The sequence below is a fragment of the Syngnathus acus genome, chromosome 5, assembly GCF_901709675.1.
Source record: "Syngnathus acus chromosome 5, fSynAcu1.2, whole genome shotgun sequence".
In the NCBI taxonomy this organism is placed as follows: domain Eukaryota; kingdom Metazoa; phylum Chordata; class Actinopteri; order Syngnathiformes; family Syngnathidae; genus Syngnathus; species Syngnathus acus.
Genome location: NC_051091.1, coordinates 4,803,185 through 4,817,615, shown reverse-complemented (window position 1 = coordinate 4,817,615; position 14,431 = coordinate 4,803,185). Strand labels below are relative to the sequence as shown.

General features: G+C 42.2%; 1 protein-coding gene across 2 annotated transcripts in view; it reads right to left on the bottom strand.

The window, feature by feature from the left end:
- Nucleotides 1-1,821: 1,821 nt before the first annotated feature.
- The window catches only part of LOC119122923 (chemokine-like protein TAFA-1), a 70,927-nt gene continuing 58,317 nt past the window's right edge, over nucleotides 1,822-14,431 (bottom strand). The window contains exons 3-6 of one of the 2 annotated variants that reach the window (XM_037251616.1): nucleotides 13,402-13,542; nucleotides 7,766-7,890; nucleotides 6,881-6,975; nucleotides 1,822-3,109 (exon numbers count right to left, since the gene is read on the bottom strand). In XM_037251616.1, coding sequence (XP_037107511.1) covers nucleotides 6,946-6,975; nucleotides 7,766-7,890; nucleotides 13,402-13,542 — 296 coding nt within the window. In that variant the 3' untranslated portion in view covers nucleotides 1,822-3,109; nucleotides 6,881-6,945. The remainder of the gene's footprint in view (nucleotides 3,110-6,880; nucleotides 6,976-7,765; nucleotides 7,891-13,401; nucleotides 13,543-14,431) is intronic. The other variant, XM_037251617.1, reaches the window with a different exon arrangement.

The following is a 14,431-nucleotide window of genomic DNA, read 5'->3' as shown; positions in this document are numbered from 1 at the left end:
TCTCAAAGAAAGTTGAAATGGAGGAGTGGGGACTAATCAAGCACAACACAGCGGGCAATCAACTTCCACACAAGACCCATCTATTCCCATCCATTTTCTATACCACTTATCGTCATTACGGCTCAGGAGCCCATTCAAGCTGATTTTGGACGAGAGGTGTATTAAACCCTGGACTGGTTCTCGGCTGTTATTAATTTACATGTCAAGAAGGTTTCCAGTAATAATACAACTGTGCCACAATTGAAAGCACATTAGCAGTCATTTGAAGAGATGATTTCTGTTGGCCGGGTCCTTTAAAAGTTCTTTGCAAAGGCGCCGCTCACAATGACTTCTGACCATAATGACTATAATTACGGAACACAACATTGCCAATAATACGGTCCTCTAAATGACAGTTACGTGAACCTCTTATATCGTAGCAAGATAATCATGTTCAGACAGGAAGTGCAGTCAAAAGGTAGGAGAGGCGGTAAAAGCACTTGAAGCAAACCGAGCGTTTAATATCCGCATGGGACAACGTTCACTTGAGATGCCCTTGGAAGTTGACAACATTGTTGGGATTTACATGCGATAAAGGGTTACCCTTGCTGTCAGTGGTTGATTAGCCCATCCGATGAGGACACTCGGCGGGAGGTCATCGGGCCTTGATGGATGCCTCTCTCTGCAGATTGCACTTAACTGTGGATGGAGGAGAACCATCTACCGTATTTTCCGGACTACAAGGCGCCCCTAAAAACCGAAACTTTTCTCAAAAGCCGACAGTGCGCCTTATAGTTCGGTGCGCCTTATATATGGACCAAATTCCTAAAATTAAACTGGCCCGTAGCATTGTGTCATGAAATCAATCATAAGTGGCCCGCTGAAGACTACGAATCATGAATCAAAAAGACTATGGATCATTATTTTGTGATTATAAAGTAATTTGTTGGGTCTGAAGTTGAAATAAAAAAGATAAAATGGAGAATGATTTGATTTGGATTAAAAATCAGACATGATGCATTAATGGTCCGGTGCGCCTTATAGTCCGGAAAACACGGTACTCTTATCTATTCATGCTGCATTATAAAATGGCGCAGGGCCTCCCACTCCAGCAAGACTCCTATTGTGCATTGAGCTAAAAAGTAGAGAAAAGAAAAACATGAAGAAACCCTTTTTGCCTCAAAGGCAGAATTCACTTCAAATTGTACAAGGGCAAAAAAAACCTTCCCTGATTCATGCAGGCACCAAACATTTGCATAATCCTCACAGCAAGACACTGGCAAAATGGTCTCACTGAGGCCCAATGGCCAAATTAATCTTTTTTTATACGAGACTACAAAGAGTAAACAGGTCATCATTCCTCTGCCAACTTCTGGATATTCACTCCCAAGTTGTCACATTTGTCTTTTTCATAGCTTTTTAGCGCTGCTTGAAAGTCGACACATTGCGCAATGATGGAACGTATACAAGCGCATCCGCTGGGAGAAGCACCTCTCAAATGAGAAGAGAAGCGGCTAGATATTGAAATGATCTTGTAGTTGGCCTGGCATGATATTGGAAATCTTTATTCTAATTGCCTGAATGAATCGAATGTGCTACCCTGATAAATCCAAGCGACTGGCAGGGGAATAACACAAGTGAAGCGCGACGGAATCGTTTGTGTGTTTACTGCACGTTTGTTAGCCTGCGAGTCACATTCTCCATGTGTTGTTGCTGATTGCGCGTTCGTTCGAGCAAAACGTCTCTTTACAATGTTAATGCATCATATAAAAGACACCATATTACAACATATCAAGAAGCCATTTTCCTCATCACTGCAGAAAGGGAGCCGGAGACTGCAAATCAGTATAGAAAAGCATTTTTATTTCTCATGAGGCTCTCCTGTAATATACTCGGATCTCTACTGGGGGACAACAGCATTTCTCTTTCCGTAGTTGTCAATACCGCCTCTCTGTTTCGGAATATTTCACCTGAATTGTCACAGTCTGTGATGTGAGAAGTACATTGAAACAGCAAACGTTCACGGATTACTTACGACCACTTTCAGCAGCGAGAGACACGTTCATGTTCCAATTACGTTTTTTTTCAGGACGGGGGGGGGGGGGGGGCAACGGTTGCCGATCTGAGACTGTTGCTTTGTGAGGCAGGCCTATACATTGTTTTCCTCATCTTTACCGGCATGTTCTGGCTTGACATGACCAATGACGTATTATATTTTTACACTTTGCATCTTTTTCAGTACAGACGTCAATGAAGGGCTTTCCACATGTATGAATCGCACTTTGACCCCAGAAGAAAACAAACAAACAAAAGATAACCACAGTGGGGGTTAAGCTCCAAATAGTCTTAAATATACTTTTCAGTTTGTTGGATTTGCTGCCATATATGTCTTTTATTTAGATATCTATATACACACACGCAAACGTGTCCTCACGTACAAAGAAAACTAGCGCTGTAGAATGTACATGCCTTCAAGGTCAAGACGTCAAATGGAAAGTTCGTTATTGACCGCAAAAGGTGAGGCCATGAGGGCAGACGTTTGAGTCACAAAGCAGAAAACTGATTAACTTCATCCAGGCTGGCTAATTCTTTCTCACTCCTACGTGGTCCCTACAAAGTCATCTTGTAAGCAAGTCAAACACAAAGGCAGCTATCCACGCCGAAAGAAAAGGTTATCAAGGTAATCTCCCGCCTTTGTGCTTTTAGTTCCATGCTCTGGTCGCCCGTCGGCTTCTCGGCGTCTTTTACCATTTTAGACCGGCGGCGTGAAAGTCTTCACATAATGTTCAAAATGACCCCGACTGAGCTGCTTCAGTTTACGTACGGCACAAGAAGGAAACCAGGAGCGAGTTGGTAGCAAGCCGGCCGCAGCTGTAGGGCTGAGGAGATTCACCAACATGGCGCTCCTTGATCAAACAGGGGATTAACGCCGTTTGAAATCCTTGGCGCCACACGAGCAAAGCTGTTTTATCTAGGTGGATATCCTTTCTGTGGTCCCAGGTAATCCAGTCACCAGCCTCGGATGTAATAGTTTTACACCAGTCGACAGGAAGAGAAAGGATAGATGAGAGGAGGAAAGGCTGGCGCAGAGTGCTGCGATGGGAGCTCGTCGTTAGGTCCTGGGATGAATCTGAAACACGGGGAGGAGGAAAAGAGAAGGGAGGAAAGAAAAACACACACACGTGCTTAGATAGAAAGAGACAAAAGTGTACATGGATTAGACCCTGAGGAATTCCTTGGTGTGTCTCACAAACAACGGGAAGCTTTTGAACTGTTTAGTGCTTTGTGGAGCCCCGTCTCACCTCCTGCATCCTGCTGTTACTAAAAACAGACAGCTTAGACAAAAAGGAAACAAAACGCACGGCTGCTTCCATTCAGAGGCGCCGGTATGAAGTCTTCTCACACAACCTTAGCGTGACGACACGCTGCCTATTCCTTGATCTCCAACTTCAGACCGGTTTGGTTTTGACCTTAACCTGCACCGTAATAAACCAACTAATCCCAGCGACTGCTTTTTTTTTTTTTTTCTTCCATCCTGGCAAAATGACTTTTTCACTAAATGGGATCAGCAGGCCCCGTTGTGGAGTGTGAGCCGTCTGTGACTCCGGTTCAGGGACTTTTATTTGGTCCAGATTGCACACCAGGACACATTTCAATGGGGTATTGTGAAACCTTTTGATGACTGGAGAATTCCCTCGCTTTCCAGCTTCTGCCTCAAGCCAGAGATTTGTATAAACCCTAAGTACGTGTATTCTAGTATGCTACAAGGAGAGGTTTTAACGTCATCTATGTTAAGATGAGAATGAAAATACGATGGAGCCTCCGAGCAAACACTGGCTCACCGTTTTAGGCAGATGATGAGAGTTAAGGCCAGTCAGAAAGAATAGAAATGGAAACTAGCATGAACATACCACTACTTGTGAACAGTAATTATGATGCATATTATATTGACATAAATATTAAAAAATGTGTGGGTTATCCGTTATAGAAAGAATCACAGCGTATTTCTTTTCAAGTCATTTCTCACGTATTTTATTTTCTATATTCTGATGAACACACCTGGAGTCTCCCGTAAACAGAGCCAATTATAAATCTCATGATCCCAAACAACAACAATACAGCCGTGACATTTGGAGCAGGCTTTGGCAGGTGTGTGTACACGATTGCGTGAGGTGACGTACGCGATACTCTGGCACACCGAGAGCCACGCTTACCAAAGCTGTTAAAGCTCAAATTGACGTGCAGATGTTACATGCAAACCGGTAAGGATGCAGTTTGAAAAGTAAAATGCAGAAAGTGTTGAGTTGTGAATGTTGGACTCAGGGAAATAAGTAATTTTTCTTCAGATATGTACGCTTTGACAAACTGTCTTTGACTCGATTTTGGTTAAAACGTCATTTGATGCGTCTCAGAGCCCAAAGGAATGATGTACGCCAAAGCTTTTTGAAATTGTCGCGCTGCGGTTTGACTTTTATCTTCAAATAATATTCCAAGTTCAAGTATTATGATGGCACACAGGCTTCTATTAAGAAGAAAATCTCCCGTCTTTGACGAGGCAAATTCAAATAGCCTAATTTAGCGGTCGACAAATAACTTCGCTTTTGTCCATTTTATTTATATTTAACAATGACTTCAAAGGTTCAAAGGTCACTTATTGATCATTTAAATAACATAGTATTCATCTCCGGGATGTCCTTTTAATAAAATCTTGTGTGATCACCATTTGATGTGTAAGAGGATGAAGTGGGAAATGACCTCTGTCAAAGGAGTAGCGGTAACTGGTTGGATATTCTGGCCCACTCTCCAGCTCAGATATGATCCACCAGAGATTTGTTAGCCTCCAAGATTCTATGCAAATGCTGTCACTTCAACCTTCAAGCATGTAGGTGGTAAATATGACAAAGATGTCCTTTGTTCCCATGTGTCCTTTGCCTCTTAAAATGATCTTTGTTGTGGGGGGATTTTTTTTAATTTTTTTATTTGCGAAGTAGCGGGAGTTGTACGCATTCTAATTCAGCGGCCGCAATCAATTGCAATTACTCCAACTTCAGCCAGTGAGTGCAAAGGAGACGAAAACAATTACCCGAAACTGAAGGTTTTATTGCAAACATGGCCGTAGCCTTTCTAGCACTTAACAAAACAATCGGGCCAGCTGCCAATAGTATCCTCTAAAAGCACAATTTCATGCAACAATATTATTTAAGTTCCATTTAATAGCATTTTAAGTAACATTGATAATGGAAAAGAAAAACGATGTAAGCAAACAAATAAGAAAAGAATGTTTGAAGGCTAAATGGTCTTTCACTTGCATAACACTTTTCCATCACCATGGAAGACTCTGGGATAGCAATACATGCACAAAATGAAGTTTGAAGTGATGAAATTAGAAACGGTAGTGCAAGACAAACACAATGAGTTGCATCAAAGAAATGTTTTGCCGCAATCATTTTGGTGAAGCCACTAACCGTATAAAGGTTTTTGTTCATTTTTGCCAAAGCCTCATCGTTACATTTATATAAACAATAATATCTGAATGTAAATAATATATTCATTGTGTTCATCATGGCGGTGAAAGAATTTTGTCAAATCAGGTTTGTATGTGTGTCACCAATAAAATTAAGTGCCACTTCTTGGCTATTGCTAAATGTGAAGGGCTTTCAAATAAATCTATCTCAAAGAAAGCAACATGAAAAACAATTGCGGCATCTCACTGGCGAGGAGCTATTTTTAAAGCAGGCTCTGGGGCTACTCACATGTTGGTGCGTACAGAATGTGCGACATCGTTGACTAGATTTCGTTGTAACTCACTATTTGGTCTTTTAACACATTTCTTGCATAGTCATCAAATGCAAGGCAAAAAAAAAAACTATTTAATGAAGTCTCTCTTAAGATGTGGAATAGTTTAGGCGCACAAGAAATTGTCTGATCTAATTGGCCACTGGAGTGGATAACGCTGGGCAAATGATTTGGAAGGTGCTCGCCAGCTTTTGTGTCACCGTGACCACAAAAAGAGTCTGCCTGCCTTGTCTTGTCTGCTGTTACAGGCAAGGAAAGACTCCCTTTTGGAAAAACACGACGAAAAGAAGAAGAAAGATGGATGTCAGGCACTGGATTCAGAGTTCACGGCAATTTCGAGAAAATGGGTGCAGACGCTGGTGCGTGTGCGCCATTGTGCTTCGGTGAGGCTTTTCAGAGCAAAAAAGCAAACCTGCTGGTCAATTTCCTTCTGAAAAGCAACAAAAGCCGTATTGGGGGCTTTCCAGCTTATGGTAGAACAAACAAATGATGCTATTTGGTTGGAAAAGGAGGGCGAATGAGGAACTCGGATCAAAGAAGAGAGCAGAGTGCTGGGATAAAAGGCCTTTCACCGAGCCTGTGGCCTGATAGCGGCTCCAATGAGAGGATTGCTATATCAAGTGGCCTTTAACAAGAGCCAAAAAACAAGAATCAAATCAACCTGCCCGGGGTTCTCCAGTACACGTACATACTCACGAGCGAGAGTACGCCCAGAGAAGAGTAAGTCGCATGTCACAGATTAGTTCCAAATAGGATTGGCAGAGCTGTGCAAGGGACTGTTCGCGAACCAAAAACAAGAACAGGACGTGGAACAAAGAGAAAGAGACGAGCCATCGTATTACATGAGCGAGAGAACCGTTTCTTTTAAGGATGAGCATCCATGTTGCTTCCTTAAATGCGCCGCCGGTGCTCCGTGATAAACGTGTACTGTGGGTGGTGACAGATTTCGCATTTGTGTCACGCCCGCCTAATCACGCGCAGCATGTAAACACACTCGATTATTTGGGTTAATGAGACATCATCGAACATGACTCGGTCTCTCTTCTGTCGCGAGCGGCGGCCGAATGAAGTGGCAAAAACAAAGAACATCTTGAGAAAGACTAACCTTTACAGAAGCAAGAATGCAGCTCAATTTCGGTTGACGTTTCCTCTGCATTTTGCTTCCGGAAGCTAAAAAGGGGAGTATGGCTGCTGGGTGTTCTGCAAAGAGAGGGTCAAGAGAAAAGGACAGATGTGTATTTGGATGGAAAAGCAGCCTCACCAAATTGGAAGATTTCACTGAGCCGTGTCTCACTCACGGAATTTTGAGTCGTAAGAAATCCAAATTTCAATTCTCAAACTAGTTTGGACTGTCGCAAAGGAGACATTTGAGATTAAGATGCATTCTTTGGAGGGAATAAAGCAATGCCACCTACCTTGGCGTAAAGACCGCATTCGGTCAAGTCCTTTCTGGAGATTTTATGCTTGTGCCGGCCTGGTGAAAGTCAATGGGCCCCCGTGTGGCGTAACCTTCACTGGCTGCTCCCCCCCACCGTTAAATTAGACTCTACTTGTATTCAAAGTCATTGTCACTAAGCATAGAAAAAGATGGTGATCGCCTTCAGGTGGGGGGCGAGTTGGTTAAACGAATACAAATGGGCCGATCAAGTTGTCACGGTGTGCCGGACTGCCGGCTCGGTGGGCTTAGCTCCCGTCGTTATTTTTGGATGCGGCGCTCAGCGGTAGCCGAGCTAGCCAAAGGGCAGCGATGAGGAAGAGTGGCTGTTGACTTTATCTGAGTGAGGAGCGCAGCCCGAGATGTTGCCTCCTCTCACTGACCACTTCACGCTCGGATATGTTCAGAGGTCACGAATTTACCGAGTTTTATAATAATGATTTCAGTTTTATCCTTCACGTGTTATTGAGGTGATCTGCATTATTAGACTGATCTAAACCAAACCTAAAGACATTTTTGCAAAAATATTTTATGTATCATTCGGTGAGGTCTCACCCTTGTGGTCTTGATTTTATTCCCGGAGGAGCACATCCATCCAGAATTGTCAGGCAGAGTCTTGCACTCTTCTCCCTCCAGACATGGTTCCATCTCACACCACCATTTCCCAATTACAATGGACGCTAGGGAAGGTGAGCAAAGATATAAATGGGGGGTCGGTGAGTTATTTTACAAAAACATTCAAGAACACAGGGTAGACAGAATTTGTGCCAGAACTCGAATGGAGACTGTAAAATATCCTACATGTATTCTTGGTCATCATCATCACAAAAAAGGAAACCAGTACGACACAAACTGGTACCAGTTCACCATTACCAATTGTAGAAAATACCTCAAGACTAATACTTGTAAGTCAATATTTTCCAAGTCATCCCATTCCATCTGGTTTCATTCCAATGCAAATGAATCATTTTGTCATGTAGTTCCAGGGTGGGTAAACTCATTTTGAAAAGCATCTCATTGAGTTCATTTAACATCGACTCAATTCATCTGCCAGCTATTTGACAAAAACAAATATGCGCTCACCCCCCCCCCCCCCCCCCCCCCCCCCCCCCTTCTTCCTTGCTGTCAGTGTATGAGTACAGTATACGTGCTAAAATATTCATCTTGGACAAATAATTAGCATGTTGGAGACAGCGGCTTTCTACTACGGCTTTTCTATTTTACATTGACATGTAAGGGTCAAATGATGGAATTGGTTTGAAATTAAAACTCTCTTCGCTTTTGTTTACAATGTGGGTCACCGTTGGAATATGAGCAAATTACAATGCACAACCAGAGTTCAAGACATCTAAACATGATGGCTGGAGGATATTTGAATGTCTACACAATATTTTCGGGAAAGCAGCTGTGAATCAGAATTTTGGATTCCCTCATGGAGTTTTACATTTCTCGCTAATTAGCACGTGTTGCTCCATCATCCAATGTGTTTTTCTCACCATATTTCCTGGAAAAAAATAAAAAATAATTGACAGCAACACTCATTCAGCTGTTTAGGAGGTGCAAAAGCAACCATATGCAGGATGTTCTTGTTAGGAATAAAAATTGCAGACAGCTTGAGGAAAAGTGTTTCATCATCGCATTAAATGTTACTGATGTTGCTGCTCTTCTCAAGGGAACGCAAAGGGAACTTTGGGACGTTTCCATTTCACAATGTGAATCCTAATTTGACTTGAGATGGAAAACAACTCTTTATGCTATATAGTAATTATATATGGAAACTTGCTTTAGATGAAAATGCAAGGATGGAAAAAGGAACTTGTGGTTCTAAAATTGAAAGACTGTGAAAACCTGAACGTGGGTTTCATGTATATGAAGTTTTATTTTTACAGGACCACGCCAATGTAAAACCAACCAATGGATACTGCGGCAAAACTTGTTAACGTGGTTTGTGAGGGCTCCAGTCAGCAATATATTATTTTTCAGAACATTACTGGAGGAAATGTCAGGTGAACCTAAGGATGGTTTGCTGCACAATGATGTTCGCTTGCTTGAGCAAAAGGTCGTGTGTTGACCGCATATCATTTTTGTTTAATCTGCCGAGCCCAAAACATTTTGAAGTCATAATAAGGTGATGTGTTCATATAAAATCACTGAAAAATGCAACTCCAAGGCAATAAAACACAGTTGCTGATGTGTATTTGCTACAAGGAAAGAAAATATTTCAATCGATATTATTTGATCCACACATATTTTAACACTCGAATCTTGTTGAGGTGAATCTGGTTGCAGAAATGCTGAAAAAACTGACCGTGTATATAAAACAATATTTACCGGTCTAATAAAAATATTGAACTCAACATTTTTTAAACATTATTGCCATTTTTTTCATTGTTCATAATCAAGCTCCTCTTATTGTGGCTCAGAGGGGAGTTTATCTAATCAGAATGTTGTTAACAACACGTTGGCATTTAATGTAATCATTTTAGGGTCATGAAAGTAAAAGAGACATTTTGATGGCCAATTAGTAATTTAATTATGAACTCTTTAATTGTCCTCTAATACAATATACTGACATTTAGTGAAAATGCCACACAATTTTAATGGTCTGCAGAAAGTACACAAATTGAAATGTTGACAAATTACGTCACTTGTCTATGGGAAAAAAATGGAAACAAGTTGGACAGGGAAGCTTTGAAATTAGAGCGATTCACCCTGAAATATGGTTATTATTTAAAATGTAAAAAAAAAGAAAAAGAAAGGTCTTGTCAAATATATGCTTTCGCTCTCTTTCAATGTGCTGCTACTGTTTTCCGTTTTTGTGGCTGCTTCTAAGCTGATCTTGAAAGCTGGAATCAAAATAATGTCTTGGAATGCTGTGGCTGTCTGGATCTGGCAGGATCAGGCATTAATACATCCGGACAAGTCGTGTACAAACAAGATGCATGGGCCTCGGAATACACAGATAAAAAAGAAACAAGCGTTTGATTCAAGATGTTCAGTTGCGGGTCGCTTTGTCGGACAAAACAAGCGAGTGTGCGACTTCAATTGATAAACATGAATAGATGAGAACCTTTCACAAGTGCATCCGTCAGATGAATGGCGGCAGAGCAGAGCTGCGATGGATGGAAGCGTGTCGCACGTTCCTCCCTGCCAGGTAGTGGAATGTTTGAACATCGTGATGTGTGACGAGGAGAATTGATTTCTGTATGTGTCAAAATGGGACGACGTGACCGTGGGTTTAATGAATAGTTAATGTCTTTTTAACTTGGCACGACGCTGAGAGCATGGTTGACATCCTTTCAATGAATGGCTGCAAAAAAGATCTGAAAAAATGTTTTTTTTTTCTTCCGCTTGATTTTTTTTTTTTTTCCATCGGTGGAGATTAATTTACATATAAAAGTGCACAAGCCATTATACGTGCCACTGATGTAACGTGACAATCCTGCACTGGGAGTAAGTCAAGCAATTGGCTCTACCTGATGAAAGAAAATCAAAATAAATCCAAGGTAACTTTGGTTTTCCATTCCCAAGGCATGTGAGAACTTGGTGACAGAAAGTAGCAGGTGCTTTGTCATTTTCATGCAGTAGTTTAGGTCACCGACTAGAATATAGACACTCATAGAGCAGGTCTAATTTGAGGCGCAAAACAATATTGATGTATTGGATCCAGAAGGTGGGCAGACAAATCAGCACGGCGCTTGTGAAAGTGGCGGACGTCATGTGAGACAATCCTTCTAAATTATTAATGATACCATTTGAAGCTCATAATGGGCTCATTCTGTTCATTTCAGATTTTGAAGATTGACTCAATTGAACATTTATTCCTGGTGCTATTATTTTGGAATATTCCAAACTGTAAACAAGTACAAGAAGTCATTTGAACCATCCAAAGCATGGAGTGGCTTTATTAGTCAAACAATGCCACGCACAATTAGATCAAATACAAATATTTTGGAGCTGGTCCTCCACATTCTATTGTACTGCAGGCAAACATTTCACCATCTGTTTGACCAGCAGTGTAATATTCATAGCATTTCCCTTTCCTTCTTTCACTTGCCATCCATGTGTGTCCCCTCGCTACCCCCGCTCCGCCCCCCGCCCCCGGATGTATCTTAAATGTACCATGACAACCTGTCATGCTCGGCTATATGCACCCGCGGCACAACAGAAGGGTTCATTCCCCATCAGTGATCAGCGATGAGCGGGCATCTGCATGCGCCTCTTGTTGCGAGTTTGCTGCTACGGCAGCGACATGACAACATGGCCGGGGTAGCGAGTGTCTTGTGAGGACATCCGCCAGCCTGTGCTCGAGATTAATATGCGTGCGTGTTTGCAATTTTCACCTTTTTGGTGGTGTCCAAACTATGGCTGGGGGCTTAAACTTCACATCCACCGGGGATAAGTGCGATGACGAGCGAGGCTGCGGAGATATGAGCGTTTGACTTGTTAAAAGGGATGTTCTTCACTAAGAGCCTCGTTGGCTGTGACATAACTGGGACATAGTTCTCCCTGTCAAAGCTAATAATCAATTCCCACTACAGGGATAATCTGACAGCAGACCCCTACTGAGCGTGACGCCTTCCCGCACACGCTGTCGTCACATCTCTCTATCTTCAGCCAAAAAGCTTCAATCTCAACCGAAACAAGCATTTGCAGCTCACCAAGAAATTGTGCGCGAATGCTGAGAGAGGCCGCAACAGAGCCAATTGTCAATGACAGACCCTGAGCTGGTTGAGTAATCAAAGCACACTGAATTCAGAGAACTGCTCACATGGGAACAGGAAGATGAGGTCCTAAGTCGATGAGAGACTTAGAAATAAGTCGTTGTTGCATCCTAGCTTTGTTTTCTCGTCTTACTACTGCTAATACCTGGGGAGTGGTGGCCATCAGGGACCCACTGAGGCGATATGTGTTAACAACAGCTTCTACTTTTGTGCCTGAATCTATGGAGGTACTCTTAATTTGACCTAACTTCTATTTGAAACAGAATGAGATTTTTTTTGCAAGTCTGCAGCATATCCTGTAGTCTCAAATTCCCATGTTCAATGAGTCAATTATTTTTTATTTAAGATGGTCATGAAAAAAAATCGTATCGTGACAGTACCGTTTTTGCAGAATTGTACTGAGAGTAAATTGTTGCGATGTTCATCTGGGGCACGTCACGCATCAGTTTTTTGACTTGCATGAATCGGTGAAGAGATTTCACTCAGCATGCATGTGCTGTTTTCATCATCTTCCACTGAATGTTAAAGACTCACAGAGTGAGATCGCTTACACACTTATGATCAATTGGCTTCCAACCGTTCGGTTCTCCTTTTCAAGTGAAGTTTTTGCCAGGTAAGCGAGAAAAAAAAAATCTATTTTTTTATTCACTAATTGTTCAACAGGGGAGGTAAAAACTGCTGCATACCTTGTTCAACCAAATTCCTCCCCCAGAAAAGATTCAAGGCCCAGGGAGCCTGATTCATCACTTTTGTTTGACCTATTCAAACAAAAATAACAATGTGCCTGCTTGATGTTTTACATTTTTTGCATCTTTCTTTCACCAAGGTAAATATTTTAACATCCTGCTGGAGTTGAGGTCAAAAGATTGCGGTTGGTGAGTTTTGTGGCAGAAAGAGGGCCTCACAGTTCTATCGCAGTAGGTTTGCGAGTCCCTCCCTGCTTTTACTTCTCCCCACAAAAGTGCCTGAGCCTGATTGTTTTCCTCAGCTGAGGTAATTCAGGTGCACTAGCCTGAAGCTTCTCTGACTTGTTTATTAGTTATTCATTTCCATCAGCCTGATCTGCCGTGGGCCATGTGCTCTGCAACACGCTCCTTGCTCAGGTGTTCACAAACGCTGGATCAACCACTTGATGCCCAGGAGCACAGAATCTCTTTCTGACTATTATTAGAATAGAGTGGAAAAAAATGGGAAATGCATAATAGTATTCACCTTTTTTTTATTTGAGTATTCTAACCATCTTGACATGGGGGTAGTAAATGTATTTATTTATTTATTCTTTTAGTATTTTATAGTTTTTATTTTACTTTTTCAAACAGCATGCACTTATTTATCATCTTCTCATGTCTTTTATTTATTTGGAAGTGTGGAGTGTTGTTATCAAGTGAGTCATTTCAGAACACTCAAAGAGCTTAGCTTGTCACACATTTGTGTAATTTCTGAAAAGTGCGAAATATTGTTGCTCACCATCCACACAGGAAGGTTTGTTGCGTGTTGTTCCTGCCACTTTTCCCGGTAAACAGGAGCACTTGACGGTCTGAGAGCGTTCCTCGATGCGATTCTTGTTACAGCATCTGTGGGCTGCGATCACCTCACACGTACCGCCCTCTGTGGAAAAAAATGGACAACAAACAATTACACCTCCTTGTTATAAAATAAAATATAAACATGCCACCAAAATGTAATCATACTGCTGCACTGAAACCTCTGAGGTTGAATAGCAGACTGTAACATTAACTCCAAGGCATGGGTGACATCACTCAGCATGAAGGCAGTACAATAGTATGCTGGCTGATAAAGGAGAATGTCAGAAAATATATTTTGAGAAGAAAAGGCGATTTCTGCCAATGGGGGTTCTGGGTCAAAATAACAATACAGGGGGGGATTGCCCCATGGGAAGGACTGATGGAGGTGAGGGACATCCTGGAAGAAGTGAGAGAGCGCTAGAGGACGAGGTGTGTCTGCCTGCCAGGTAGCGACCACGCCAGTGAGTAATGAGGGAGCCACTGGAAGTGCCCCCTTCACACAATTATAAAGCGACGGGCTAATGCGGCCAGCGGAGCTGCAGGAGAGAGGCCCTCCATCAATGCACTCCCCTTTCCTTGCGCCCCGGGAAAAACTCTTTATCTTTTCTTGACAGCCACTGCAACAGACACCTGCGTCCAACAATTAAAGTGGAAGCCATCCCAGGATAGGAGAAGAAAAGAGGGAAGAATAACAGGATCTTACATGTGCCCTCTGCGAGCTACAGACTGAGACGCATACAGATTAGGGGAAGGTCAACAAACAGCAGAAACCAAAATGTTTGTATCTTACTCGCTCTTGCAGTGAAAAGATCCATTTATACTCCACAACAAGCAGTGTGTGTTTTTTTTGGGGGGCTGAAATTGGCTCTTCAAATGTTTGAGAGGAATTACACAAGTTGGGTGAGTTTTTTTTCTCCCATTTCCATCAATGTCTTGTGTGGTCAGACCAAAGGCCGTGGAATCTTGGATTA